The 26,985-nt window shown below is 41.4% G+C and overlaps 3 protein-coding genes across 9 annotated transcripts; 2 read left to right on the plus strand and 1 right to left on the minus strand.

Moving 5' to 3' along the window:
• The first annotated feature begins 2,487 nt into the window (after window positions 1–2,487).
• Window positions 2,488–9,561, plus strand: LOC135671929 (uncharacterized). Of its 2 annotated transcripts, none has more exons than XM_065180346.1 (2): window positions 2,488–2,937; window positions 9,282–9,561. In XM_065180346.1, the coding sequence occupies exon 1, from the start codon at window positions 2,556–2,558 to the stop codon at window positions 2,931–2,933; it is 378 nt and encodes a 125-aa protein (XP_065036418.1). In that variant the 5' UTR covers window positions 2,488–2,555; the 3' UTR covers window positions 2,934–2,937; window positions 9,282–9,561. The 2 variants fall into 2 exon arrangements, with proteins under 2 accessions (XP_065036418.1, XP_065036417.1); XM_065180345.1 differs by having other exon boundaries at window positions 2,489–2,941.
• Window positions 9,562–13,470: 3,909 nt separating this feature from the next.
• LOC135671930 (uncharacterized) lies at window positions 13,471–15,852 on the plus strand. Of its 3 annotated transcripts, none has more exons than XM_065180349.1 (3): window positions 13,471–13,723; window positions 13,847–13,928; window positions 14,597–15,852. In XM_065180349.1, the coding sequence occupies exon 3, from the start codon at window positions 14,658–14,660 to the stop codon at window positions 15,687–15,689; it is 1,032 nt and encodes a 343-aa protein (XP_065036421.1). In that variant the 5' UTR covers window positions 13,471–13,723; window positions 13,847–13,928; window positions 14,597–14,657; the 3' UTR covers window positions 15,690–15,852. The 3 variants fall into 3 exon arrangements, with proteins under 3 accessions (XP_065036421.1, XP_065036419.1, XP_065036420.1); XM_065180347.1 differs by having other exon boundaries at window positions 13,472–13,723; window positions 14,540–15,852; XM_065180348.1 differs by having other exon boundaries at window positions 13,472–13,723; window positions 14,544–15,852.
• Window positions 15,853–18,106: 2,254 nt separating this feature from the next.
• On the minus strand, window positions 18,107–25,042 carry LOC103982141 (protein LONGIFOLIA 1). 4 transcript variants are annotated; one of them, XM_018824232.2, is made up of 7 exons: window positions 24,694–25,042; window positions 24,450–24,558; window positions 23,963–24,312; window positions 23,013–23,080; window positions 20,753–22,927; window positions 20,043–20,190; window positions 18,107–19,064 (listed from the first exon to the last, which is right to left on the minus strand). In XM_018824232.2, the coding sequence occupies exons 3-7, from the start codon at window positions 24,114–24,116 to the stop codon at window positions 18,244–18,246; spliced, it is 3,366 nt and encodes a 1,121-aa protein (XP_018679777.2). In that variant the 5' UTR covers window positions 24,117–24,312; window positions 24,450–24,558; window positions 24,694–25,042; the 3' UTR covers window positions 18,107–18,243. The 4 variants fall into 4 exon arrangements, with proteins under 4 accessions (XP_018679777.2, XP_018679776.2, XP_065036423.1 ...); XM_018824231.2 differs by having other exon boundaries at window positions 24,450–24,598; XM_065180351.1 differs by lacking the exon at window positions 24,450–24,558.
• Window positions 25,043–26,985: the final 1,943 nt, after the last annotated feature.

The raw sequence follows: 26,985 nt of genomic DNA on the forward strand, positions 1-26,985 counted from the left end.
TGAATTCACTAAATAATCCACTTACGGAATACTGGTTGGTTAATGATACCTCATCGTTAGATAATAATTCTGTAGTCTCAATTGCGTGTTTGGTTCTTATATTTTAGATACCAAGGATGTCCTATATGAGTACTCGGCTCTTTGATACCAAACTTATAGGTTTGAAAGTTTCGGATCTAGCACAATCGATTATTGGAGTGATAGCCAACATTATGAAGGCAATTGAGTGTTAATAGATAATCAACTATGCTCGATATCATAGGAGGAATATCTCATGTAATCTCACTCAATCAAATCCTTGGCCAATGTCAATTGGATCATGATGAATTCAATAAACGTGAAATTCGGATTAAAAGATAAAGTTCTCCGAGAAAATCCGATTAAAGTGAGACTTGGATAGATTTCATATGGGTCTGATAGTACTATGCCCGATATATGATATCTGGGATATTAGATAGATGAGGGACTATAGGTATACGATAATTAATGATAGATATGTTCAATTGATTAGATCCCCTATACCATTTAGGGACTACGAGCCTAGTACATCCGTAGTCGATTAGTTGAGTGTATGTTGACTGGTATCATTTTGGAGGGGATATCCACTGATAATATTTGGACTTATCTCTTTTCGCCAATGGAGTCTTCATCGGGTAAAGGTCTTTTAAGAGCTCATTCTCTTTTATCTTTAGAAAACTTTAGTTCTAGACATGTTCAGGAGGGTCAGCTCAGAACTTGGGTAACGTAAGTTAGGTCAATCATTCCTCCTTCGCCACAATGACCTCAGGGTCAGGGTGGATTATGGTCGCTCTGGTTCGACCTCTTACATGACTCCTTATACTTACCAGAGACCATTGCCTAAATGATAATGTATTGACCGACTATCAGAAGTATCTCTGGTACTATCATTTATGGTCTCTCTACCAATGATCGAAAAAGATGAGAGAGCTTGAGCCCCATCATAAAAGTCTATATTATAAGTGACCAATGAGCATCTACCATGCCTCTTATTTTATTGGTGAACCGAGTGATGAAGTCTACAAGTATTTTTTTTCTCCCCTTGCCTAAGTCCAAGAAGTATGATTGTTGATAGCTTTGGGCGTATGTTTCTGAGGAAGTAAAATTCGAACTCTCTCACGAGCTTGGCAAAAGAATTGATAGAAAGCAACTTCGGGTGAGCATACCATACCCGTGTTGGGTCTCTTAACATGGTTGAGAAGGTACAACATATTAAGGCATTCAAAGTTCTATATAATGATATTTGAGCATAAAAAAGTTACAATGTGCTTCATCGGGTTATCACTGCCATCAAATGCCTCCAACCACAGGAGGCAAAAGTTTATTAGAATTAGTTCCTCTTAGATTTTCTGGATGAATCATAATCGACTCGAGATGCGGTTGACTAACGCTTCTCCTTTAAATTGTTGGAAGTCTATGCACAAAAGCATTCAACCTCACCCCAAAGTGCTTCTTAGATGTGCCGAGGACTTGCACAAGTAGTCAGTGATGAGGGATTTCCTGCCTTAACTCGTCCAATGCTCAAGTTAGTGATTTGAGATCCTTAAATATAGATTCAGATACTTCAAAAGGAGTAAACCCTCTATTTCTCTATTTAGGATGTGTTTTTATACCTTGTATGAGATGAAAAAAGTTTGTGCTATCCTTTTTTTTTTGTCATAAGGCAAGAGAAGAGAGTTTAGGATTATAAAAAGAAAGAAAAAGATTTATGATTTTGCCTTCCTTGCTATAATGAATGAGAAAAAAATTTATATTTCTCTACTTTAAACTTTGTACATAAAGACAGATGACTTGGATGACACGTGATCATTAGGTGTCGACTGTTGGTTATTTTCGGATAACCTTCATCTTTTCATTTTATTTTAAACAACACGTTACAATTATATATCAAATGATTATTAACTAAAGATATACTCCTTATCACAAAAACGAGGGAAAAAGAATCTTTATCTTCTTCCACGTTACACATGGCATTCGTTGATGTTAGGTTGCAGTTGAACATCAATTCTGCGGAATTTCGTGTAGGATTGAAAACCGAGAACTTGCGAATTCAAACAAAGAAAATAAAAACACATCATCAAAAGAGTAGAAAATGGAGATAACATATTCTGCGATCCAAAAGACGCTTAACCCTTATAAAGTTAGATTTCTCTATTCCTCGATGGATGTGACTAAGTATGCTTATCAATAGTATTTAACCTTTTAATATTTTTCGATTAATATCTGATTTGGTAGATTATACCCATCTCGGATATTACATCTCGTGGTTAAAAAGGAAATATAATTGCATTATGGTACATATAGACAATTTAAATGAAGACATAAAAAAAAAAAATTACATCACGTGCTATCAACAATAAATATTAACATTATTCGTGCAAGAGGCTATCACGTGGTTTGGTTATGGGCCGAAGTCGGCCCGCCCAATTGTTGCCCAACTACCCTTTTTATTTTAGGTCTGCCAAAAGAACTCCATTTTCTTCTCACTCCAATTCCCCCCCCTTCCCTCTCCGATCTCGTCTGACTCTCCTCTTGTGATGGCGTCCGCTGGCAAAGCCCTCTCGCAATCGTTCAAGAAGTTCTTCAAGATGCCGTGGGATATCACCGGGCCCTGCTCCAGCCCCGAGTACCGTAGCTCCCTCCCCAAGGCCACCGAGTACCGCCGCTTCTGCCCCGCCACCGCGCCCGCCAAGGTCTGCGTCCCCACCACGGAACCCGAAACCGTCTTCGACATCAAGTACTACACGCGCGATCGTCGCCGCGATCGGCCCCCCGTTCGCCGGACTCTCCTCAGGAAGGCCGACGTTGAGCGGATCATGGCCGCCAAAACCTTCGGCCCTGATGATTTCCCCAAGGTCTACCTCACCGAGAAGGTGGAGGAGGACGAAAATGCCCGGGGCGGTGGGTACCAGTAGTGAGGCAGGTCTGGGTTTCCCTCTTATATCGCGATTAGGGTTTGTGCAGATACAATACTTTTCTGGTGTCTCTAATAATGAATGCATCAAAGATCCTCTGTCCTTAATGAAGTTAATAGTTAATAAGCAACATTTTGTCAACATCTGTAGTGTCACGAACCGTTGTCGTGCATCCGTAACAACTTCGTTCAACAAATCGTTTCGTCGCTTTTACATGCATGTACATATGCTTAGCAGCATGATTTGCTTGGTTTTATGTGTTTTTGTTTGAAAAATACAAGCAAGAATAGTTTGCAGTGCTGTAGTGCGACCACTCACCACGCTGGGCAAAACTGTCCCAAAATAGTTTCGTTTTCGCATACCACGGCTTGGTTTTTGTAGATTGTAGTTGTGCATGAAACGTCAGCCATCTTAGACCCTTGGAACCTCCTAGGTGGCACAGGGGTGGATGAGGCCTTGGGATAGTGTTGGGCGTTATCGGTATACACAAGTGCCCACGTTAACTTGACAAGAACTTGTCATCGTGCTCGACATCCAGTGAGCAATCGTTTGTAGACTTGCAATTGTTCGTTTTATATTCTAAAGTCCTTGTTTTTTTTTTCCTCTCTTTTTTCTCTTGCACTCAAAGTGTTTGTTGAATTGTTTATAAAGTTTTCCTTTTCGTGAGACATTGAGATTTGTCTGTCGTTCGTTTTTGAACTAATCAACTTATTCTTTTACATGTCCTACGGGACCTGAGCGAGGTTGTCAATTGGTTGACCCTTTGTGAATGCATATTGTAAGGGTGCGTCATGACTTAGACAATCTCAGCTAAACCCGAAAAGTTAGCGCAAGGGTGTCTCACGACTTAGGCAATTTCAGCTCAATCCGTGACATTGTGGTATCAAACTGGGCAAACAATTTGAGCAAACAACGAATAAACTTTGCAATCTTGCTATGGCGAAGCATCGTGGTGAATCAAGCAAGATGGGGCAAGTCGGACCATTACCCCAAGCAACCGTAGGTGGGCTACAAGTGCAAACTCGCTCTAATGCCGTTGGAGCTGCTCAAGGGGAGCGTGGCAGCGAACATTACGAGCGAGAAGTTGACTACTCTTCGCGAGCAAAGGAGGCATAATCTGAAGCGCTAAGTGAAAAGAGCCATAAGGAGAGACTCAGCGGCGGAAACCCGCCTTGATGTTCTTGAAGCGAGTTTCGAGAAACTCTACCAAGGCTAACGAAAGCTTTTTGGGGTAGAGAGCTCGCAAGAAGCTGAATCTCGAATCGACAAGGTAGAGTTCTGAGTCGATCGACTAACGGAAGACACTAAAGACTCCGTGCAACATCCGCATGAAGTCGTGGTGGAACTTAAACCAAAGTGGCATTTCTCACAAGGGCGCTAAATGCAGGAGGGAGTAACACCCGCGTATGCCGCCACAAAACTTAAGAGCACTCGAGCCGCATTGCTACGGGGGTGCCAGGGATACAAAGGAGCTTGAGAATTTTTTATTCGACATAGAACAATACTTTCGAGCTATAAGGCTCAATTCTGAAGATACCAAAGTTTCGATAGCAACCATGTATCTGAACGGGGATGCAAAACTTTGATGGCGAACCCGTTGGGAGGAGATCCAACAAGATCGGTGTTTAGTGGACACATGGGAGGACTTGAAGCGGGAGTTGAGAACTCAGTTCTTACTCGGAGTTCGTTGCAAGGAGGAAGCTGAGACAACTCTGCCAAAGTACTTCTATTCATGATTACGTGAAACAATTTTTCGCACTGATGCTAGGCATACAAGACATGTCCGAAAAGGATAAGCTGTTCAGTTTCCTCGATGGCCTGAAGCTGTGGGCACAATGGGAACTGCATCGAAGGAATGTCACTAATGTGATCGGGGCAATTGCAGTTGTGGAAAGCCTCACTGACTTTGTTTCCTCGGAGGACTTAGGGAAAAAGAAACAATCGTCAGGAAATTGCCTACCAAAATATTCTCGAGGGAAGGGGTTCGGGAGCGAACAAAGGAAGAAGAGTTCCCACAAAAGGGCTAAACTCAAAAGGCAAGGCCCCAAAACCTAACGGATGTTTCTTATGCGGAGGGCCGCACATTGTGAGGAAGTGCCCACAAAAACAAGCACTCATTGCCTTAACAACTTCAATCCACCCCCCCAAATCGGATAAGGGCAAGGTTGTTGCCCTTAGTTTGAGTAGTTCGGAATCCAGCAGTAATGATGAGGAGTCCAAGGACCCCGGATGGGAGCAATGCGTTTGTTGAATGCTTTGTGAGGTCAAGTGGGGGAGAACTTGAAGGCAAAGCCACAGAAAGTAGGGAGCAGCGAGTTGATGTATGTGGACATCAAGCTCAACGGTCGGACAACCCATGCGATGGTGGACACGGGCGCCACCTACAATTTCATTGCCGACATAGAAGCAAGGCGACTTGGGCTAAACTTGGAGAAGAACCTAAGATAAAAGCAGTGAACTCGAAGGCTAAGCGAATCTCTGGACTAGCAAAGGCGGTACCCATCAAGATCGGGACATGGAGCGGAAGTAGGCGTTGATCGGTATATACATAAATTCGTATGTTAACTTAACAATAACTTACTATCACGCCTGACACCTAGTGAGCAGTCGTTTGTGGACTTGTGACTGCTCGTTTTGCCTTCTAAAGTCCTTGTTTTCTCTTTCCTCTCTTTTCTCTCTTGCACTTAAAGTGTTTATTGAATTGCTTGTAAAGCTTCTCTCTTCGCGAGATATCGAGATTTGTCCGTCGCTCGTTTTCGAACTAATCAACTTTCTCTTTTATAGGTTTTACGGGACCTGAGCGAGGTTACTAATTGGTTAACCCTTTGTGGATGCATATTGTAAGGGCGCATCATGACTTAGGCAATCCCAGTTAACTCTGAGAAGTTAGCGCAAGGGTACAATCACGACCAAGGCAACTCTAGTTAAGCCCGTGACTTGATCGTAAGGGTGCCTCACGACTTAGGCAATTTCAGCTAAGTCCGTAATAGTAGGCTCATGAGGAATTGTCCGCGGCGTATCCATACGGTTTTGCCCTTTTGGGGCTCATGAGCCTCAAAAGGTGCCTCTGAGGGTAAGGGTGACTCGACGGACTAATAAGCTTTTGACTCCCTTATTCCTCAACTAACATGGGACTAATTGCCTTTATTAGTTGACCTCCTGTAGGGGGGCCAAGGACGGAGGCTCATGACCCTCTATCCCGAAGGCGTAAGCTCGTCTTGATGGCTCACGTGGCAATCACGAGTGGTGATTGGAGTGAGGGAAGGTCTGGCTGAAGCAATCTCGAGGTGCCGCTTGTTCGCCCGAGTTGGATTCTACTTCAGACCAAGGTGGTTTGGGCTTTCTCGAGGTTCTAGAGATAAGCCGAGGTGTGCCTTGGCTTCGCTGGGAACCCTGCACAAGCGATCAGCATCAGGGGAGTTCCCGACCCGACCCTTCCATTGATAAAGTTAGTAGTGAAGTAGGAATAGTAGAAGTTCTTCGGTCCAGTCCCCTCTTCAGGCTTTAGGGGTCGGCTTTTATACTTGAGTGGTCGATGGAGGTAGGCTGATGGCTGATCAGGGAGGACTCGTATGTCCTTCAAGGGCTCATTCATGTCGACGATCGGTTGGTACATCTCCCTGTGGTGCGTCATCAGTGAAGGACGACTATAGGGGCGTTGTTTGTCAGGGTTGACGCCTACCTAGGATAAGCGGACGATAGGAGACCGGAAAAAGGGGGAAATAGGCTTCCTTGCCAAGGATTAATGCTCCCTACGGCCAGCCCGTGTGGCCTTTCCCGAAACTGCGATTGGTTGGGGGCGAAAGGTCGCTTCCCTGTCGCTCGCCGCAAGAGAAGGGAGGCATGTGGGTTCTTCTGCCCATGCCATCGTCTAGGTGGCAGCGGGTTGTTGGATGAGTCAACAGGTCAATGCTTATGTCATTATTTCCCCTATCAGAAGTCTTGATTTGGTGTTTGCTATGTTTTACTACAGACTGATACTACTTCATCTGTTCTTGAGGCATCGCCTCCTGGGCCGATGAAAACGAGAAATCTTATCTTTCCGATGAGTATGAATATTCATATCCGTTTCTCTATGAATATAGAATTTGGATTTGATGAATTTGTGTCTTATCTTGAAACCATTACAATTCAGATGTTTACTCCTCCCCGTTCTGGTGAATTCTAGGATTCTTTTGATGTCATTTTGATATTATTCACCCTCTTTCTCTATATTATAGGGGGGATGATGTTTTTCCATCCTTCATTTAATTTCTTGCTGACCTTCATTCTATTTCTTAAGATTCAGTGGTCGTATATATGATCCTTTCACTTTGGTAATTCTTAATAAGTAAAATGGTAGACTGAAAAAAAAAGGAATGCCACTATTTTGTTGGGTTTCTGTCATTAGGTCAGAAGGTAGACAAATAAGAACGTGCTGCTATAACTGGAGAATAGCTGGAAGAAATGTAGGACAGATGTTAGTAGACAAATATAAGACAGAAACCTGAGAAGTTGGGAAAGAGAGTTTAATCCAATAAGATTTGATACACAAAAAATGTTTTACATACAACTTATTCTATTCTGCAATCAAATTCAGTAACATATCGTAAGGCTCATAATGTATAAATAAGGAAAAATTAGGTTGATAGGTTTCCTTGTCATGGATACTCTTTTGGTAGACGTTTAATGATAGGAGGATGTTAAACAAATCTATAAATGGCAGTTACATAACAGTCATTGTTTTTTTAGTCTACTTATATCTGGCTCTTCTATCTGCATTAGGACCAGATCCACATAGAAGAATAGGCCGTTGTTTAGATATCTATTTAAGTACTTATGGAACTTTATATCTTAGATAAATTCTTTTTGTTTGGGTCTAGGCTTCACCCTGACTGACTAATTAAAAACACAAGCTAAATAACTAATTGATACCTAGATGACTTACATTGAACCCATTATACACTTATAAAGTCAAACTGGATTCATCTATAACGATAGCTGCTGGACCAGTCAGGTCTAGTATTGATTCCTTTATTTAAATGACCCTTTGGGTTCACAAACCTGATTTAAAAGCTAATGGCTACTCGTCACTGAGTAATTTTGTTACGACAGACAGAAAAACTTACTGTATAATGGAGTTCCTGGAGGAGGACTCCTAGCTAAAGTATAATATTACAGGAAAAGATAAAAGCTAAGCAAACTTGGTTTTGCTGTAATCTGATTGTTACACGAATACTTATTTAGCAGATGAGGCCAACAAACATTGGCCTCCATTTCACAAGAATGATTCAAAGTTTTACATTCTTTTAAAGCATTTGATAGGTAGCATAAGTTTTGGTTGGCTTTGGTGTCAAATTTTTAATATATAACCAGGTGAGGGAAATTGAGAAAGTTGTCACATATGTTTTTGTAGATGTGTTTTAACATCGCAGGAAATGTTATTGACAAATTTTAGTCATGGTATGATACTACCACTATGCACTTTTGGTTCCGGTTATAATTTTTGTTAATTGTGAGAACATTTAATGAATTTGTATTTATGGATGGTATAGACCTGCACTTTAGGTTCAGGTATTACGCTAGGTGAACTTGTTATTATCTTTTAACTTTCTTTTGAAACTTGTCTGGTGTTGGTCGTGGTCCAGGTCTTAGATTCATTTTAGTAGCGTTATTTGGAAGTTATCCTTTATCTAATTTTTCTTTGTTTTTTACTATGAAACCAGTGGTCGTTCTGGTGGGTCATGTTTTACCGGTTGTTCTGGTACCTCTCAGACAACAGTTTCAGGGTTTGACACTGACATTGCAGAAGAGCACAAAAAGACTTCAAATTCTAGCTCTGTATCACAGCTGTTAGACTAAAAACCTTGAAGCCTGTAAGCTTGATTTTTTTTTTTTTCACAAATAAGTTAGAGATATATTGCCAGTGGAGAATAGGTGGATGTAACTGATGATACAAGTTTTTCAAAAGCACTAACTATTGATTATCAAGCAAATTAGTTGGATTCATTAATGCTTATACATTCAACACGCAGATGCTTTTAGCTTGCCCTTGTACTCTCCTGGTTGTAGTTTGACAAGTCATGATGCACTGGTTCAGTGATACATCATAAAGAGTTTATCTGATATTGATGTTTTTCATATATGATGGATGATTCCTGTAGCCTCATAAATGCTTCAGCTAATTAGACCTACAAGAAATCATTTTATTTAATGTTTCCTACTAGTACCACAAGCTCGTAATAGAATATGGTGCATTTGAGAACATTCCTTTACTTGATATAAACAATATGCTGTAGCTTTTTATTTCCGAGAAGAACACATATATGTATATATATCTCATTTTTTCTCCCCCCTTTTTTTTTACAGGTTGCAGAGCCGTCTTCTTGCATCTCGATTAGGCTTGTGCTGCTGGGTTGATTTCAAGAAGTGGCATCTCACCACTAGTTCTGTTGTGTTCATTGGGCTGAATTACTGTGCTCTTGCCAGAATTTTCTTTTGCTGAGATAAATTTGAAAATTGCTCTCACAACTGTGTTCCTCTTTCACGGGGAGAATGATTGAATAACAATAAACCATGAAGTTCCCTATTGTTTTTCCTTTTCCAATTGTTTTTGTTAATATATGCTATTTTGATACATTTTTGCTAATTTGTGATTTATATTGTTTGGTATTCAATTTACTTTCAGATGCAACATCAGATGAGTTAAACAATTAAATCGGCTCAAGGATTTGATAAATAGTTGGTGACTAGATACTTAGGCTGAGAAAAATCTTGGGGCTATTTATTTAGTATAGTAGTTAGTTCTCTTTAACATTTTGATTCATATATTTAAAAAAATTATATTAAAACTTTTATAATTATAAAAATAAAATATTTAATTTTATCTATGCTAATATTGTTAGTTTTATCGATGAAAAATATAGCGATATTAAAACAATAAGTAAAAATATAATTTTAATGTTTTAATTATTTTTTATTTGTTTTATTCTAATTAAAATTTTTAATCGATTATTATGGTGGTGGCGGATAGCGACATCTTCGAGACTTGTGGGTAGTTATTATAATGGTGGTCGATAAGAATGACTCGGTGGTTGATCTTTTCGATGTCAATCCAAACATTAACAATTGATCTTTTCGATGTCAATCCAAACATTAACAATCGAGATGGGAGCAACGGTCGCAATAGCGAGGGAGCTTGAGAGATTTTTATAGCTTTTTATAGGGAGGAGGAAGAGAAGAGAGAGCAATAAGGAGAGATAAGGCAAAAAAAAGAGGAGGAAGAGGACAAGGATAATAGTCGCTCTATATTGTCTTGCAATTGTGTTAGTGTCACCCTACATTTGTGTCGATAGAAGGTGAGGCAAAGGTCTTGCGTCTCGTCGATGCAGATGCAGAGTAGTGCAGTGTCAACATAGATGCCTCACATCCCATCGATGCAGATGTATAGTGCCAGAGGAGGAAAAAGAGGGAGAGCGATAAGCAGAGGGTATATCAGTCGGTATCCTCCATCGGTTGGACCTCGAATGAAATAACGGGAGCTTCGCTAAATATCACCCGGATCACAACCGGGTTGCCCATCTTTGGCTTCCAATTCATGCCAATTCCATGGCTGCCTCCTTCCGGTCCATGACGATGGGAACGTAATCCTATGGTGGGACAATAATTTCGGGTTGAAGACCCGTCATGTTTATAGTAGGGGTAGCTATAGGTAGCAGATCGAGGTTGTTGTCGTCGACTTGCTTGGTGAGGTTGGCACAATATATGAGGCAAGTTGCATGGGAGGTGAGCTAGGCGTCAATATAGTATAAGTGAAAGACGTGGCTAAAACGAGGGAGGAGGTGGAGCTCATCGTCGTCCTCGAACTCACTGAAGTACACCGCACACTCGAGCGCCCCCTTCCCCACCTTCAACCCCTTAACTTTAGAGTACATTAGTATGAGGAATGTCTTAAAGACCTAAGGGCTCATCCCTTACGATCGTCGAGAGCGGGCTAGGCCACTCACGATACGACGGTGCCACCGTTCGCCACTACCATAATAGTCGACTAAAAAATTTTAATTAAAGCATAACAAAAGAAATTGTAATGGAAATGTTAAAATTATTTTTTTGCCCATTACTTGTCGTTCTTGCACATGTTTGTTACGTGCTATATCTTTCGTCAATAAAACCAACAACGTAAAAGAGAATGCCTATCACATACTATACCTTTCTTCAGTAAAACCAACAACGTTATGGTAAAAGAGGTTAAATGTTTCACATTTTTTAACTCTATGGATCAGGATGCTTATATGTAATTAAATCAGAATCGAGGAGAAAAGTAGAGACGAGTAGTTGTTGACTAGAAGCCCAATTGGTTCGGATATATGGTTGATCGTTGCTTTCGTAACGAGAACGAAAAGGTTTCGTTCGAAAATGATGAGATTGAAGTGATCCATTAGGTCATTTTCTTTCCTTCGAAAATGATGAGACAACTAATATACTACGGTCAATTGGGACGATGAACAACTAACTTATGACCATCAAGAAGGTGGTCATTCATTTGGATTAAGATCGATCCTGAGCGCCTTGTGTTCTAAAGCCACTTTTTAATAGCATTACCCTATATCTAACTAAGGTTATAAAATGATCAAAGAAAACATTTTGATGACTGTCTCGTAGATTATAAGAGAATGTTTTGGAAACTGTTCTCTCGCTGCAAGTTCAAATTAAAAATGAGCATTCACTAACAGAGGTCGTAGTTCTCCGGTCACAGGGAAAATGAGAAAAATATACATATGCGGTGAAAGCCGGAAGGATAAGAAAGAAGATTGGCATGAAAAAGAAGTTGGTCATTCAAGTTTCCCTGTTGCACATTCCCATCAAGAAGCTTATTCCTCTTTTTCTGCGATTCAAAGTTGTGCTTTCCTATGCCAGTCAAATTATTACTACCTCTGATGTTTGAATGAATGCCTAATCACCTTCATTGTTTGACTTTTGATCTCATTTATTATGTTGCTTTTCCTGCTTGCTTTCTTCTCTTTTGCTTCCGATAACAGTGCCCAATCTTTGGACCGTAACCTACAACGATGACAGGAGACTCCCGTGATCAGTTCAGTTATATGTTCATGCTTTACTGCAGTTGTATTATTACGACGCTTATTCTCACAAAAAATCTATATATATGGATATCATTCATTAATCAGCCTACACTCGTAGGTGTACTGCCTACGACTCATTCGGACTCGGTGATACTGAAACACATTAACGGTGCTTTCAATGGACTGCTCAATGGGACCATCTATTTTGATGGAAAAAGGCTGCTCGATATTCTTCACACACTTTTTCTCTTCTCCCAAAGATAATTGAATCGATTCAACACTCAATCCAAGGCGAAGATGCGAATGACTCTTTCCCGCAAGATGGCAGAAACTTGTGAACACAAGTGCAGAATGAGTTCCTGATGGGTTTCGATAATATATCATCAGCCCTTGTTTGGCCAAGAAAACAGTGGACTTTTGCACTGATAGACCTCGGAGTGTTCTTGAGATCCAAGATCAAGAAAGAGGTCGATTTGCCTCGTAAAGAGGGAGTTGCTGGTCTTGGTCTAATTATGCTTTATAGTAGAAGAACGAAACCCAACGAGATGGTGAAGTTTGAAGTATGTTTGCAGCACATCCAACCGAGTCATTTCTTGTCCAGAAACACTATCCGAGTTTCGTGAGGTATGCTGCAATCGCACCCATCAAAGGAGGGTGAGAAAATTGTTCTTGGCTCTTTGCATATCAAGTGCAAACAAAACAAAACAAAAAAAGAATGAAAGAGTATTCTTCTTTTCGTTTACTTTTGTTGTCAACTGCATGTATAGGTTGGAAGCTTGTTTATGCTTTCACCTAGCCAATGGGTTTCGTCTCTTATGTTTCATGATGGATGGCAGTACAAGAGGGCAGATCGAAGGGAAACAGGATCCAGACCACCTCTTGTTTGGACCTTCATGGTGAAACAAGTCCTCTCGAGCAGCAACAACATTTACATACGGTAAATGGTTGGGTGCAGATCGTGATCGGACCAAGTAAGCGCTGAGAGTTTGTTTGATGCTTCTCTCTACTACTTTTGTCTGTAGAGCATGCATGCTGTCGGTCACCTAATTTGGATATCACACTTTCCCATCCCGTGTTTAGCTTAGCGTAGCATAGCATAGCATAGCAGCATGGATAAATCTCTTGACATCTGCATCTGCACCAGTTGTAATTCTAGAATCTCTACCAAAATGCAAACAACAAGTTGTGTGGTCCCTGAGACTAGAGCGCTCTTAAAAGCTCTCTAGGGTTTTAAGGAGAAGACAGCTTCCCCGCAGCTCCAAGTTCTTCAGACCACATTAATGTGCCAAACCTTTTACTCTCCCTTTGGTGTTTCGGAATCTTTAGCCACCACAAGTAAGTTGTCAGCTTATGGAACGGTTAAAACTCGAAAGACCTGCTCGAATACCCGTAATCGTTTTCTCCTTTGCTTTGTGCCAACAACACGACTATGTAGTGTAACTCTGATATAAATGTGTAGGATTTCCTTGGGAGGGACACCGCCCTTGTGAGAACACCGATCTGGATGGTCCCATGTCTCGAATTGGTAGTACGTCCATTATGTTTCTGCTCTTCATCATCAACCACTAGAATATGTCCTCTTTTCCTTTCATCGACAGAATTGTTATCTTGCTTTTATCCGATTCGGTCGTCGAGATATTATTATTACCCGCGCAAGCAAAGCATCTGTTAGGTCGGATCAAGATTTCTCTTTGGAAATCGGGAAGGCGGTCGGTGATGGGCAAAGAAAAGGTGAAAGATGATGATCCACAGCTATAAACACGCGCACACCATGCTTGCGATCGCTCCATAACCTTTCTTCTTAGGACCAGCGCCAACTGAGCATCTTTGTCTTTCCCCATCGTGTTCTTCTAGATGTTCATCGTCTCCGGAAGGGTTGGGTTGGTCTCGAACTAATTAAAGGCAGCAAGATCTGTTCGACAAGACCATCTTCGAGGTAAATTCTTCTCAGGCTTTTCTTGCCAAGAGTTTTCTCTTGTTGATCTCTCTCCAGTTCTTATTCTCGTCCGATCACAAGCATAGGAGGGTTTTGATCGCCTGTTGCTGTTCCTAAGGACTACAATATCTCAATAATTGTCTTTCTTCTTGTTGTTTCTCGACCGAGTTTTATGATCACACAACTCCCTGGGAATCCAAACCCTTAAAGCACATAACCAGCCGGTATTATTTCCTGCAATATTTGGAGCACCCCCTCGAACAAAATAGCTATCTATCAGTGTTTGCCGAAGAAGCTTATTATACATACTCGACTACTTTTGTGGTTCCTTCCTTTTAATTTTCTTCTTCTTCTTCTTCTTCTTCTTTTAATTTCCTTTTAAAGATCTTTGATATTTGTTCGCCAATGATACGATGATCCCGATAAAGAAAGTTTGTTCTCATGATGTGAAATTGCTCCCACCGTCTCTCGGTAATCATATTAACCGAGGAAAAGAACATCAACAATTTCCTGACTGTGTTCCATCCGTCGTCGTAGCATGCTTGAAGTGGCTCTCTATGTTCATATCATTGCTACACGCATCTCAGCTCTTCTTTCTCTTCCACAAAAAGGCAGGGCGCACATCTGAATGAATTAGTCTTGAACCGATCACATCGCAACTCCTACAGCTAGCTGGTCGTCGAGCTGGAGCACTTCAGAACAAGGAGCGATGGTGAGGGCCATAAGATCATGATAAATAGATCGAGAGAAAAGGAGAAGGCGACCAGACAAGAAGGTGCCACGAGCGATGGCAAATTCCCGGTGAGCTCCAGACCATGGCTGGGACTAAGGAACCCACGAATCGTTCGCGTTTCTCGCGCGTTCGGAGGGAAAGACCGGCACAGCAAGGTCAGCACCATCAGAGGATTGAGGGACAGGCGCGTGAGGCTCTCCGTCCCAACTGCCATTCAACTCTATGATCTGCAAGATAAGCTGGGAGTCGATCAACCAAGCAAGGCCGTCGACTGGTTGCTTGCTGCTGCTCAACACGAGATCGACAAGCTGCCTCCGCTTCCGTTTCCACCGGCAAGTTTCACACAACTCGGCCAATCGTTTCCGATCTCGACCGCTTTCTCCTATCATCATCCAATCACATCCCAAGGCCTTGCGCTTACTCTTCACGACAAAGATGTCAAGTGTGCGGATGAAACCGGAGATTGCCCCTTGGCATTGTTTTCGTCGGCGGCGGAAAACGACGGAGTTCTTGGGAATAAAGCAGCTGAGCTCGCCAAGTTTCCAGGTTTCAGTTTGAGTTCAAGCGTAAGAACAGATGTTACGACGAGACAGGTTATCGGAGAAGGCAAAAACGACGACAACGTCCGAAGTTATTGTGCACAGGTTTCCGAAGCCTGTGATAATTCGTTGACAGGCTCGGGAAGCAATTTGATCCCACATGCTTCCCACTACTATCACTCGAATCCGGCAAATTCGATTGCATATGAGCACCAGTTTGGAGGCAACTCATCTTCGCCGCCATCGGTTCCTGGATCCCAACTGGTCTTTTATGCCTCAGGAGGCACACCGCCGATGTTTCCAACGTATATGACCCCTCCGAACGGCTCGAGTTCGAGGCAGTCGATCCACATTCCATCTGCAGCTTCACAAGATCTCCGATCAAGTTGTGAAACATTTCTTCGGTCCGGCAGCCATGTATCGGTGAGACCTTCTCAGCAAAGATCATCATCCAGTGTTCACCGTCCTTTCGATCGTCATGAGAACTAGCTAACCGAAACAGTCTTACGAGAAGAAAGAGAGATGGATGGATCGATCAGGCTTCTCGTGTAAAGCATGTCGTTCCAAAAAACAGAAGAGCGATACATATAAGAATGCTTCAAATGCGAACATTTTCTACCGAGTGTTTGTAATGAATTCAACTCTTTGTCCATTCTTTAGTTTCTTTTGATAACGGGGGGGAAGCTTGTGATCGCAATGGCATGTGCTTCGTTTGCTATCCAGCATTCTTTCCAGTAACCGAGATGGTAGATGCGTACGCCCACCATGTTCCCCGAGGCATTATTGTTTACGGCACTTGCTGCTCATCTTTGATTAATCTTCGAGCTACGGTCTCCATGTTATATGTATGTCAACATAAATAGAATGTTGTTGAGGAAGGAGGTCTCGCTTATGGCATTATTATATGGTTTGACCTCGCCTTTGGATGTCACCGCGGAAGCGTTTTATATGAATGAAACGATGCCAGACGGTGCAACACCACCACCTCAAGGTGGTGGTGGTGTGGAGGAGGGCAGCTGGGAGAGATGGAAGTGCTTCCATAGCCGGTGCAGATATGCTTGTTTTCAAGAGACATGGAGGACTTTGCAGTAAATGTCAAAGCAGCATGAGATCCAAGGAAGCGAAAGGGACGCAGGGCCAGTCGTTGGGTGGGGGTTTCAGTGTGGAATGAAAAGCTGGCAGACTGGTATGGTCCCATCACCATGGAGAAAAAGGATGCATGCATAGGGCCTTCTCTTTAGGGTTTTGCATGTTGTTGTTTGTGGTCCGCTTCTTTTGACAGGGGGGGGCCAAACTTTCTCAGATGGTCCCCGGAGACTAGCTTCCAGTACGGCCATCCGTTTCCCTCGAAACTAGTTTTTTTGTGGGCAGTGAGTGACACCATTTCAAGAACACATCAATATCTGCTCGAGATCGTCGAGCAGATATCGATGTCTTATGTATCGGTTGATGACATGGGCAAGACGATGACCGATGAGTATAGATGAACAAAACATAGGGGATGGCTTCCGGATGTATAAACTATAAAGAATGAGCTTCGATGGGTACAACAATAAGGTTTTACAGTACATTATCTATCTTTGAACTTAGATTTATAAGGTTGGCATGCATCATCATCCACTATTTGGTCTGTGTTGTCTGTTCTTGTTTTTTGCTTCCTTTGATAGGGATAGATAGAGTGGGGACCCAAAGCAAAGTTGTGTATAGAGAACCTGTAATGCATCACGTAGAACAAAGCAACTGACTGGTTCACCAACAAAAACAAAGTTCCTTCCATCAAAAGCACTGCACAACAGCTCCAAGACACATGAAATTTAAGTGAACTCACAATACAATCTGAGACGATAAGGAAAACACCGGGCAAAGAAATTTCAACTTTAGACATCTTTTTCCTCTTTTCCTCCTCTTCCTATCACTAATAATATACCAAGCATCACAAGAATCGGCAAACAGAAACTTGAGCAGCAAAATTATGAGTGTGCAGAAGCAAGGATGGACATTTCGGATCGCCATCATGAAGGTGGAAAGGATATCTTCCAGCTATTTGCAAGCAGTCTGGTGATGAGATTCAGGTTTCAATAGCTTCTAAAGCTATAATTGATGAGCATGCTGCACCTGAAAATTCTATTTCAGTAATACCTAGATATAAAGATATATGCCTTGTTGGATGGCAATCGTCAACGACAGTGGAGTGTCAATCGACTTGCAACTGCATTCACATTCAGGTAGGTCTGTGGTCAATGTCCAGTTTTGTAGATAGCTGAAAACAGAGTGGTTCGATGCAGGAAGTTCCTACCCATGAAGAGTCTGATGATGTATGCAGCCTCGCCCACAAAGCAGAGACAATTTTTCTCATCCAAGTAAGCTCAACAAGACATACTGGATCAAGAATATCTTCATGCAAGAACTGTAACTCTACCGGATGTCATGCCACCTTTATGTTGTTTGAAGTGCCTAAGATGAAGCTGCAACATATCTAATGTGACACAAATTAGTCTCATATCTCAAGAGATTCTGGATCCAATTGGCATATGGGTTCCATGGACCTAAATAACTCATGGATTCTTCGGAATCGACAAATTCATGCATAAAACATAGACCAACTTGAATCTTATAGTGGCTACCATTATATCATGCTGCTAAGTGGCATTTCTGAAACATTAGGCTATTTGATATCTTTAAAAATCTCAAGTTGGACGGGGAAAGAAATCTGAACTCACATCACGATAAAACAACACTCCTGTGTCTATCCTTTTAAATCTGTTTTCTATCTAATTAATCTAATATCAGTTAACTGGTGCCAGAATCCACGATGAAACTGTTGCGTTGGTGTTGCACAGTTCCTGTCCATAGTAAGTGCAAACACGAACAAACTACTGTTAGAAGTAGAGCACAATACTGCTATATGGAAAAAGTGACGATCTTATTCTAGTTCCATTAAAGCATATATGATGTATACAACATGTATAACAGTTGTTCCATTTGCTAATATTCACAGTTGCTTGTGAAGTAAAGAGAGGAGATACGATTATGGTGTACTTGTTTAGCGTCTAACCGTCTGCCTTCTGCTTGCCTTGGATTGAAAACCAGTTGCACCTTGTCCGCTAATAACTTCATCAATCAGATCTTTAAATATTGACCTCTCTATCTCCAACACTATCGTCGGTAACTCCTTGCCAGAATCAGTCCAGCCTTCCGAATGCTGCAACATATCTTCGCCTGCCATAAAGCTGTTATCATCATACAAGCTGCCAGCAACAAAGCTCTCAGCTTTGAGATGTTCGATATCAGAACATATCTCTTTCAGCAGGCGTTGTCCGCTGGGAAACTTGGCCTTCCTGACTTGAAGCAGGGGGTCAGGGCGAGGGCCTGGACTAGCCAGCTTCAACTTCTGTATTAGGAGCTCATTCACTACATCAAATACCAGCTTGCGTTGAAGCTTCTCTGGATCAGACTTGAGCTGAACTATGTTTTGGCTAACAGTCACAGGCTTGGCAAGACAGGGAGACTTTGTTTGCTCCAAAACAAGAAACAAGTCAGGGTTTATCGGGTGGCCCGAAGGGTGAAGCTGGATGGGCACTGTGCTAATTGGTCCAGATGTTAGATCTCTCATCAGAAGGCCAGAAGCCAGGAGTATCTCAGACACATATCGATGGTCTGGGCTCTGCTTTTCACATAACAAGGCAATATGGTCAGTTGTGGAAGCTTCATCATCCTTTGAGCTTATCTGCCTCAGCTTCTGAACCAGGTGTTCGATGTTTGCAAGTTTCTTCTGGTTGAATCCAGAGCTTAAATTGGGTGATGGAGCATCAGGCAAGCCAGTTGGATTGCGACAATCAACTGAAGAAGCATGAATCTCGTAATCTGGCAATTCATTAGAAAAAAAGTTTGGTTATCACGCTAGTTAGTGCAGTTTCTGTGAAGGAAATTATCATTCACTTGATATTTCAACTATATGCTTGATTACACTTTCCTGTTGATCTTTTTCCTTCTATTTCTCTTCAATAAGAGAAGAATCAACAAAGAAATAAATGATAATCTATATATGAATGTATGGAAATGTACAACACAGCGTGTAGAATATAAAGACACCAGATAAGTATGTTTATACTTTTTAAGTGTTTACATGTGTAAAAAAAAATTACTTCATGAATTCATCTGTAATAATATTATCGATGCAACAAAAGAAACATAGAAATTTCTGGGACTCTTTTATATTCCTTTTAACAAAAGAGTCGGTTTTTTTTATTTTTCATTCAGGTTGAACAACTTTTAAGGATGTAGACATTCGTCCAATCAATACTGGGTAAACACACATAAACATTGCAAATATAGGATGAACATTTGTGTCCCATGGATATTCAAGGGCTTGTCAGTATGACCTTGGCGTTACTATAGAACCATAGGTTGTGTTTGGTTGATGGTATAGTAATGGACCACAGTTTTGTTTAGCGGTCTATAATCCATATCTTTCTATGTTGGTAAGAGAGTTTAGGGATGTCTGCTCATATAAGGATGGCATAAGACATACTAAAAAAAAAAGCAAATTGATCTTTTCAATGGGTCCTCTCAGATCTAAATGATCGTTACCAACACATTACAGACTTGATCACTGCAGATCTTTATCCCATAATGTTGAGGATCACAGTAATCACATCTAGAGTATGGAAGAAGAGAGACAGGGAAAATAATTTAGCACTCGAGATCTCTTGATTTCAAGGTTGACGCCTCATTTAAGACTCATAGCCAAAGACTAATGTGTCGTAAATAAGGTCTCTATCATATCTAGGACAAACTTCAGCTATCAAAATTAAAAAATATTTAATAATAACTGAACCATACCTTCGAATGATTTTGAAGATATCTCCTTAGGAGGCACGTCATCCTGGTTAAGTGAAGCATGTAGAACAGGGATTGGAATTGGCTGCTTAGGAACAGCTGTTTCTATTTCCACGGCTAAACCATCTTCTTTTGAACTATGTGAGTTCTTCTGAAATAAATGAAAAAAATGGTACAAAAGGCTAATCAGTGTTGCACCACATACAATGAGCAAGGAACAATGAGGACCAAAAATGATGTTCAAACCGCTGAAATTTTTTATTAGTCAACAGTTCTTCATATCCTAGCTTCTTTATGGAAGCAGAAAATAAGATGAAATAAAGTTATTGTCCAGATTCTGATGTTTAAGTACTTGCAAATGGCATTAGCAGAATTAGAAACCTCATATGCTTCAAATCAAAGAATCCATTAAAAAGTAGTTTATTCCAAGTTAGCTATGATAATTACCTAGGTTCCATTGTGCAAATATAGGATTTAGAACTGGCATTACACCTAACTGCAATCTGGAGTAATATAAAGCACAGAGCCAACTGGAAAAGGAATATATAGTTTCTTTTTAAAGCACTTTGGCTCAATGCTTCTCAGATATCACAAAGCCCTAAGTCTTAAGAGTAGCAGAATCTTGGATCAAATTCAAATTTAAAATGGAAGTGATACGGACTTTCATAATAACTTTTTTTGGCATAATGGGATTCAATTTGAGATGGACATACCTTCTGGTACATGGCTGAAGAAGCACTTTTAGCACCCCTGCCAGATGGACTTTGGTTACCTTGCCGAAAGATGCAAGGATCATCAGAGTGGTTGGACCTTATTACTTCCGTGTCTGCCTGTGATATCAAGCTAATATGGCCATCTGGCTTTAAAGATATCTTGTCATACTGGTCATTCCGACTTCTTGTCTCACTACTAGTGTCATTGAGTTGGTCATTATTTTGCTGTGCTTGAGCTGGTTTTCGTCTGAGCCTTCCTCTTGGAGACACTGACTCTGAAGAATATCTGTTAGCAGGCTGTTTTGGAGGCATATTTGAGGGAGATGAAGGAAGTGGGGGACGAGATCTCTTTTCCATTTCAGATTTTTTCAGTTGTAATCTTGGGCTGAGAGAATTCGATGCTTTTACTGGACTTCCAATGTCTTCTCTCGGTGCCCCTTGAAGCCTAGGTGACACCTGTGACATCCTCATACAATTTTTTTGTGTGCCATTTTCTTCTTTTCTAAATTTCTTTTCAGAGAGAGGTGGTTGACAAGCAGTTTCCCTACAAGCCTTAGGCGTTTGGTCCTTATGCAATGTCATACTAACTAAAGCCTTCTTTTTATCCACAGGATTGCTGGTTCGTAACCTCCGAAGACCTGACAAGCCTTCTAAAGGAATAACTGAAGATGGAGAAATATCCAACCTGTTGAAAGATTTTGCGGGTTTCATGATTACTATTGGTGAATCGAAAGCTCTTGAAGTTTTGTCTCCTTTCGTAAATGTAGGATGCGAACCAATTGTGTTTTGGGCATCAATTGTTTCTACATTCTGAGCACTTCCAGATGGACTACTAGAAACTGATGTTTTGGAAGGCTGATCTGCGGTGTTCTTAGTCTCTAGTAGCCCCTTTGCATGCATAGCATCCAATATGTGCTTAAGAGCCCTGAGGTCCTTGTTGGATTGCTGGAACTCGAGCTCTTTCAGCCTTTTCTCTATCTCACTATAGACAGATTCTGATTGCTTCTTGATCTGACATTCTCGGGGTACAAATGTCATCTTCTGGGGGATGCAGATCTTGTCATTGTGCCTCCAAGGAGCTGGTTCAATTGGGACCCTTGACTGGAAAACAGGTTTGATGATCGAAGTGGGTCTTTTCTGCAGTGGAATAGCAGGGTCCTTGATGAAGCACTTATGGGAGCATGAGAGAAGATCCTCCTTGCAATCTTGAGTGTTTGTAAGTTGTTTAGAGGCGAAACCGATATTCTTCTGCCTATTGAAGTTGTCAAACTTTTTGTTACTGTTAGTATCAGGTAGCACCACCTGCTCTTGGCTGTTGGGTTCTGCTTCCAAGCCCATGAGCTTTGCAACGATGCTATGAGGCCGCTTGCAACTTCCTGGTTCTTGCTGATGTTCCAAAATAACATCAGCTCTTCTGTTGATGCTGCTTCTGTCAAATTCTTTCAGGGTTGTGTTTGAGCATTCCCTGCCATCTAATGACAGCCTAGGGAGTTCTCTAAATTTGGAAGAGATTTTGCTGCTTTCTCGAGAATCCAGAGAAGAACGTGAGTCTCTTCCATCATACGAGAATCTTGGAGCTTCCTTTGATAGTGGATAAAATGAAGTATCTTTTGCCTCATATGATTTTCTTGGTGGTTCATTAGCTTCTGAGAAGTACCATGGGGCTTTTTTGAGCTTGGCTAGGACTCGAAGGGATTCACCAAGATCAATGTGCACTCTTGATCTTCCATCAATTTCGGTGGTATGTGATGCATCCATTGACTTTGACAGCAGAATGGGCCTTGGGGAATCTTTGTGCTTCAATGTATGGTTCTTCGTTTCCTCTTTGAGTGAAGTTCTTACTGATAAAGGCTGTGTATCTTTGTATATGGAGTCCTTCACGACATCTTGAAAATCAAGAGACCGGAAATCAGTTTGAATTGATAGACTGGGAGGATTGCCTTGTAGTTCACAGCAAATAGGTTTTGCATGAACTTCATGGCTCTTCAATTTTGGTGAATCCTTCACAGACCTCTCTGTACAACAGATTCGCTCGACAGAAGGATGCTCTTCTTGAGATGATTTATTGCAGTCTAAAGAAGAAAATGATGAGCAGGACGAAGACGAGTACGAAGTTCTTGATGACTCCACTGAAATTCTTTGATTCTCATTTAAGCTCTTACTCAGACTTCTCTCCTGAAAAGCACGATAAAATAATTTTGATATCCTAGAAAGGCAGTTAAAGCAGAGATGGGTACAATGACATTCAAATAATATTTACCAAAACAATATGTGGAGAGCATCGATTTCCCTCTGTTCCAACCGAGCTTCTATTTGAAAGAACTTTGCCTAGAGAAGAATAAAACCAACTTATTTTTCTCGGTTAAACAAAGCGAAGAATTGCATATTTGTCTGATAAAGATTCAGTGATACGAAATTGATTCCAAGTAAAATAATATCCAAAGAGGTAACACACAAAAAATACACACCTTATCTTTTCAGATATCTTATGGTCCAAATAATTATATGTACTAATTTGGTAGATAACCATCATTAACAGCATTTTAACTTTAGGGCCATCAAGTTTTTGGATGTGACAAATAAGAATCATGTGTGTTATTTCACTTGGTGATAAAAGATGTAATGCATTCATGCAAGTGAACTGGTGCCATGATTCATTCCGACTGGCAAACTCAGCATTCCTCACTCTGATGGTTTCAATTCGTTTGGGCATGGAAGGCCAGCGACATTATCATCGACTTGCTCATGCTTTTGAAAACCATACAATGGAGAGATCGGAAGTATCATGACATTATTAAGAGCACAAAATGATTAGAATAAATTATCAAAGTTTTAGTGGTTTGATGTCTTCAAATTACAAACCCTCCAAAAATAGATTTTCATGAACTCATCGTGTTCATTAGATTTCAGAACCTTCAAAAAGATTAAAAAGAACATGTCACTTAATTACTTTTTATATATGCATATATTCAATCCATTATCTTTCTTTTTTATTGAGAACAAAGGTAGATGTCCTTCACGTTTCCATCCAAGCCTCTAAACTAGAAACCAAAGACCAATTAAATCGGAACAAGAGTTGGGAAAAGCGACTGTATAAACTACTGAGCCACAATAGCCACAAAGTTAAAGAAAGAAATGCATAAGAACAAACTAAGAGGGTGACTTGACTCATGCCTCTGATGAAGCAGAAGAAAGTGGATAGGTAGCTACCTGAAGAAACCCCTTGATGGCTGTGACCACTGAGGCGCCTCCCGGTAAGGAGGCGCTGCCGATCGAAAATTTGGAAGATTCCAGTCATGCACCCTATCTGCCTCTTCATCTCTGGATCTTCATCAGCAAATGAATGCAGAAACTTTGCAGACATCCTCGTGCTTCTCCTGCCAACAACTGAGCAGATAGTCCCAAATCCCACAAAGGATTGAAATTCTCAGAGCCAGAGTTGTCAGGTTGATCTAAAAGCCCTAAATCTAGGACTTGGTAGGCAGCAGATTACAGTCCCAGGCCTTGAAGAGGCCAAAGCAACATTTAAAGCCCTTCTACAATGCTGAAGTGAATACTTCCTGACAACCAAACAGGCATTTATCATTTACCAGCAACCAAATGGGCCTCATGTCCCCTTGTTACAAAATCAATCTCACTGCATCAGAATATCTCAGGTAGCTAAAAGAGACAACCCCTTTCAGGTCACACAACTAACCTCAGTATCCCTCCGAACCATTGGCAGCTAAACACAGCTCTATATTCTTCCCATCCATGGCCGTAAACAAATGAGCAGGTACCCAATAAATCACAACTCTCCCAACTACCTAAAGTTTGCAATAGTAGGTGAAGATTTAGGAGCTTCAACTGAACATAGCAACATCACCCATGTCATACAAAAGAAAGGTACAAGGACAGGAAACATATGCAAGGAGGGAGGGAAACTTGACACCAGTATTCACCTTTCTATGATACATGCATGAACATCAGCAAGCAAGGAAGAAGCCCAGGCCAGGAGGGAGGTCAGTGAGAAGGATGTTGATGCTGCTTATAATACTTCTTCTGTAACTCCCATGATTTCCTTCTGGTCGGTCATGTAAGAAGAGTGTGTCAGGGTTGGGAGTCGAGAGGAAGAGAAAGGTGTGGAGGTGTGGTTTATGATCCCAAGGATGGTGAATGATTCCAATGGGAAGTGAAGGCTGCTGGGCTGGTTTTTCTGATTCTTTTTTCTCCTTGTTTTCTAGAAAGGGAATTTGGCATGTATTATTAGACAGACAGATATGAGTGGGTCACAAGTCCCCCGTTGGTCCTCTCTCTCTCTCTCTCTCTCTCTCTCTCATCCATGTGCTTAACCATGCAAATGCAGATACATCTTGCTTTCTTGGACGCCATTTTCAACCTCATAGCCCACTCGACATCAAACCACAACCTTTGTGCCATCTTCGTTCGTGATAACATTAGCAAAAGTCAAAAGGGAAAGCAAGTCGAGGAGAAGGAGAAAAATGAGTCGACAAACAAAATTAATTGCGATCGATGGAGTTCAGTTTTGCATGTACAGCTTTAGTACTGTACAAATCTGTAGCCGTCGAGAAGGGTATCCAACAACAAACAATGTCCTGCAAAAACCCATCGAGAGGGAGGGGGAGAGAAGTGTGACCCACGTTGCACTAGCAGATGACCTGTGAAAGCCGGCAGGTTTTGACGAAGGCATATATAGCTAGGCATGGTGGGCGATCACGTGGCAGAGGAATCTCACAGCCCTTCCACACAACCTTCTCATTTTTCCCACTTCTCAATGCAGCTCAGAGAGAGAGAGAGAGAGAGAGAGAGAGAGAGCAGAGCAGAGCAGAGACAACCGCCCAAGGGAATAAAACAGAGGGATCTCAGTGTTCCTTGCAGGCTCTGTGAAACTGTAACCTGGATGGCAGAAGACATCATGCACATGTTGCCATGAATGGGTTTACCTTCCGAGTGAGACCTACTGTCCTTTTGGTACTTGCAATGTGCCCTGTGGCCATCGTTAGACCATTCATTTTGCACAAGTCGAGTTCGGAGAGCAAAAAAACAAAATGAAGCAGTGATCCGGAAATCACCTAATCATCCATCATCAATACAAGAAACATTCGAAAAAGGTTTACTCGACGTAGAATTCTGGAGAGAGGTAAGAAGAGCAGGACCAACAGGTTCGGTGAGATCGAATGCAGACTCTCTTGGGATGTGAACACAGGCATGCGAGTCAACCAGGTTGACCCAGTCTATCTTCTCCATCCATCTTATGTATTGCTTATCAGTGAAGCTACATCGAAAGCTCGACTTCCTTCTTTGCGAGCTCACAAAGGCGCTTTCTTTTATCTATCTTTCGAGGGAATACAAAGAAAGGCACAAGCTCTGGAATTGCTAATCTGTTCTCTCTCGAGAAAGGAATCTTAGTGATGGAAAAGTCCCTGGAGACGTGTGCAAACCAAATTCACTTCTGCACGGGATACATACGGTCTTCAATTTGCATGACAACAATCTAATTAAGTTGATGGAGTTGCCAGCAAGAGCGTCTTGGCCCACAGTGCTAGAAGAGATCCCTCGACACCAAGCTGTCTCCGGTAAGCTGTAAGCTGATGGGAAAAGGAGGACACTGGGAAGATGAACCTCGAGGCCATAGAGAGAGAGAGAGAGAGAGAGAGAGAGAGAGAGAAAGGACGGGAGGAAGACTTTGTAACATTAAATGCAACAAAATTTGGAATGCAGATCCATGAGTCTCGTGGGAATCATAACCCTTACATATCACATTGGATCTCGAGATTGTCAGCTCCTTGGTAATTGTATTCGCTTGATGGGAAAAAGAAGAAGAAGAAGTGCATATCCAACAGTAATCATCTCCATCTCCATAATTTGGATCCTGAGAACACAATCATGAGGTATATTTTATTTATGCTTCTGAATGTGTTGGAGCTGTCATGAAATAATTCCTTTGCTGTATTTTGTTTTAGGTAGACTGGAATCTGATTGATTCTCCCACCAACGTCTTCATAATTCCCTCAGAAAATGTTTAGAATATACCTTCTTCTTCTTCTTCTTCTTCTTCTTCTTCTTCATAATTGATACAACAGTTGGGAGTGAGACCGATGCAAATATTATCTGACCATATCGCGGTTGTCATGTCCGTCCATAGCCATACTGAGAGCATTACCAACGTCGACACCACACTAGCGGGGAGTAAAACGAACATATAAATAAATAAAATGGCTGAAGAAACCGAT

This window comes from Musa acuminata, chromosome BXJ1-4 (assembly GCF_036884655.1).
Source record: "Musa acuminata AAA Group cultivar baxijiao chromosome BXJ1-4, Cavendish_Baxijiao_AAA, whole genome shotgun sequence".
Classification (NCBI taxonomy): Eukaryota; Viridiplantae; Streptophyta; class Magnoliopsida; order Zingiberales; family Musaceae; genus Musa; species Musa acuminata.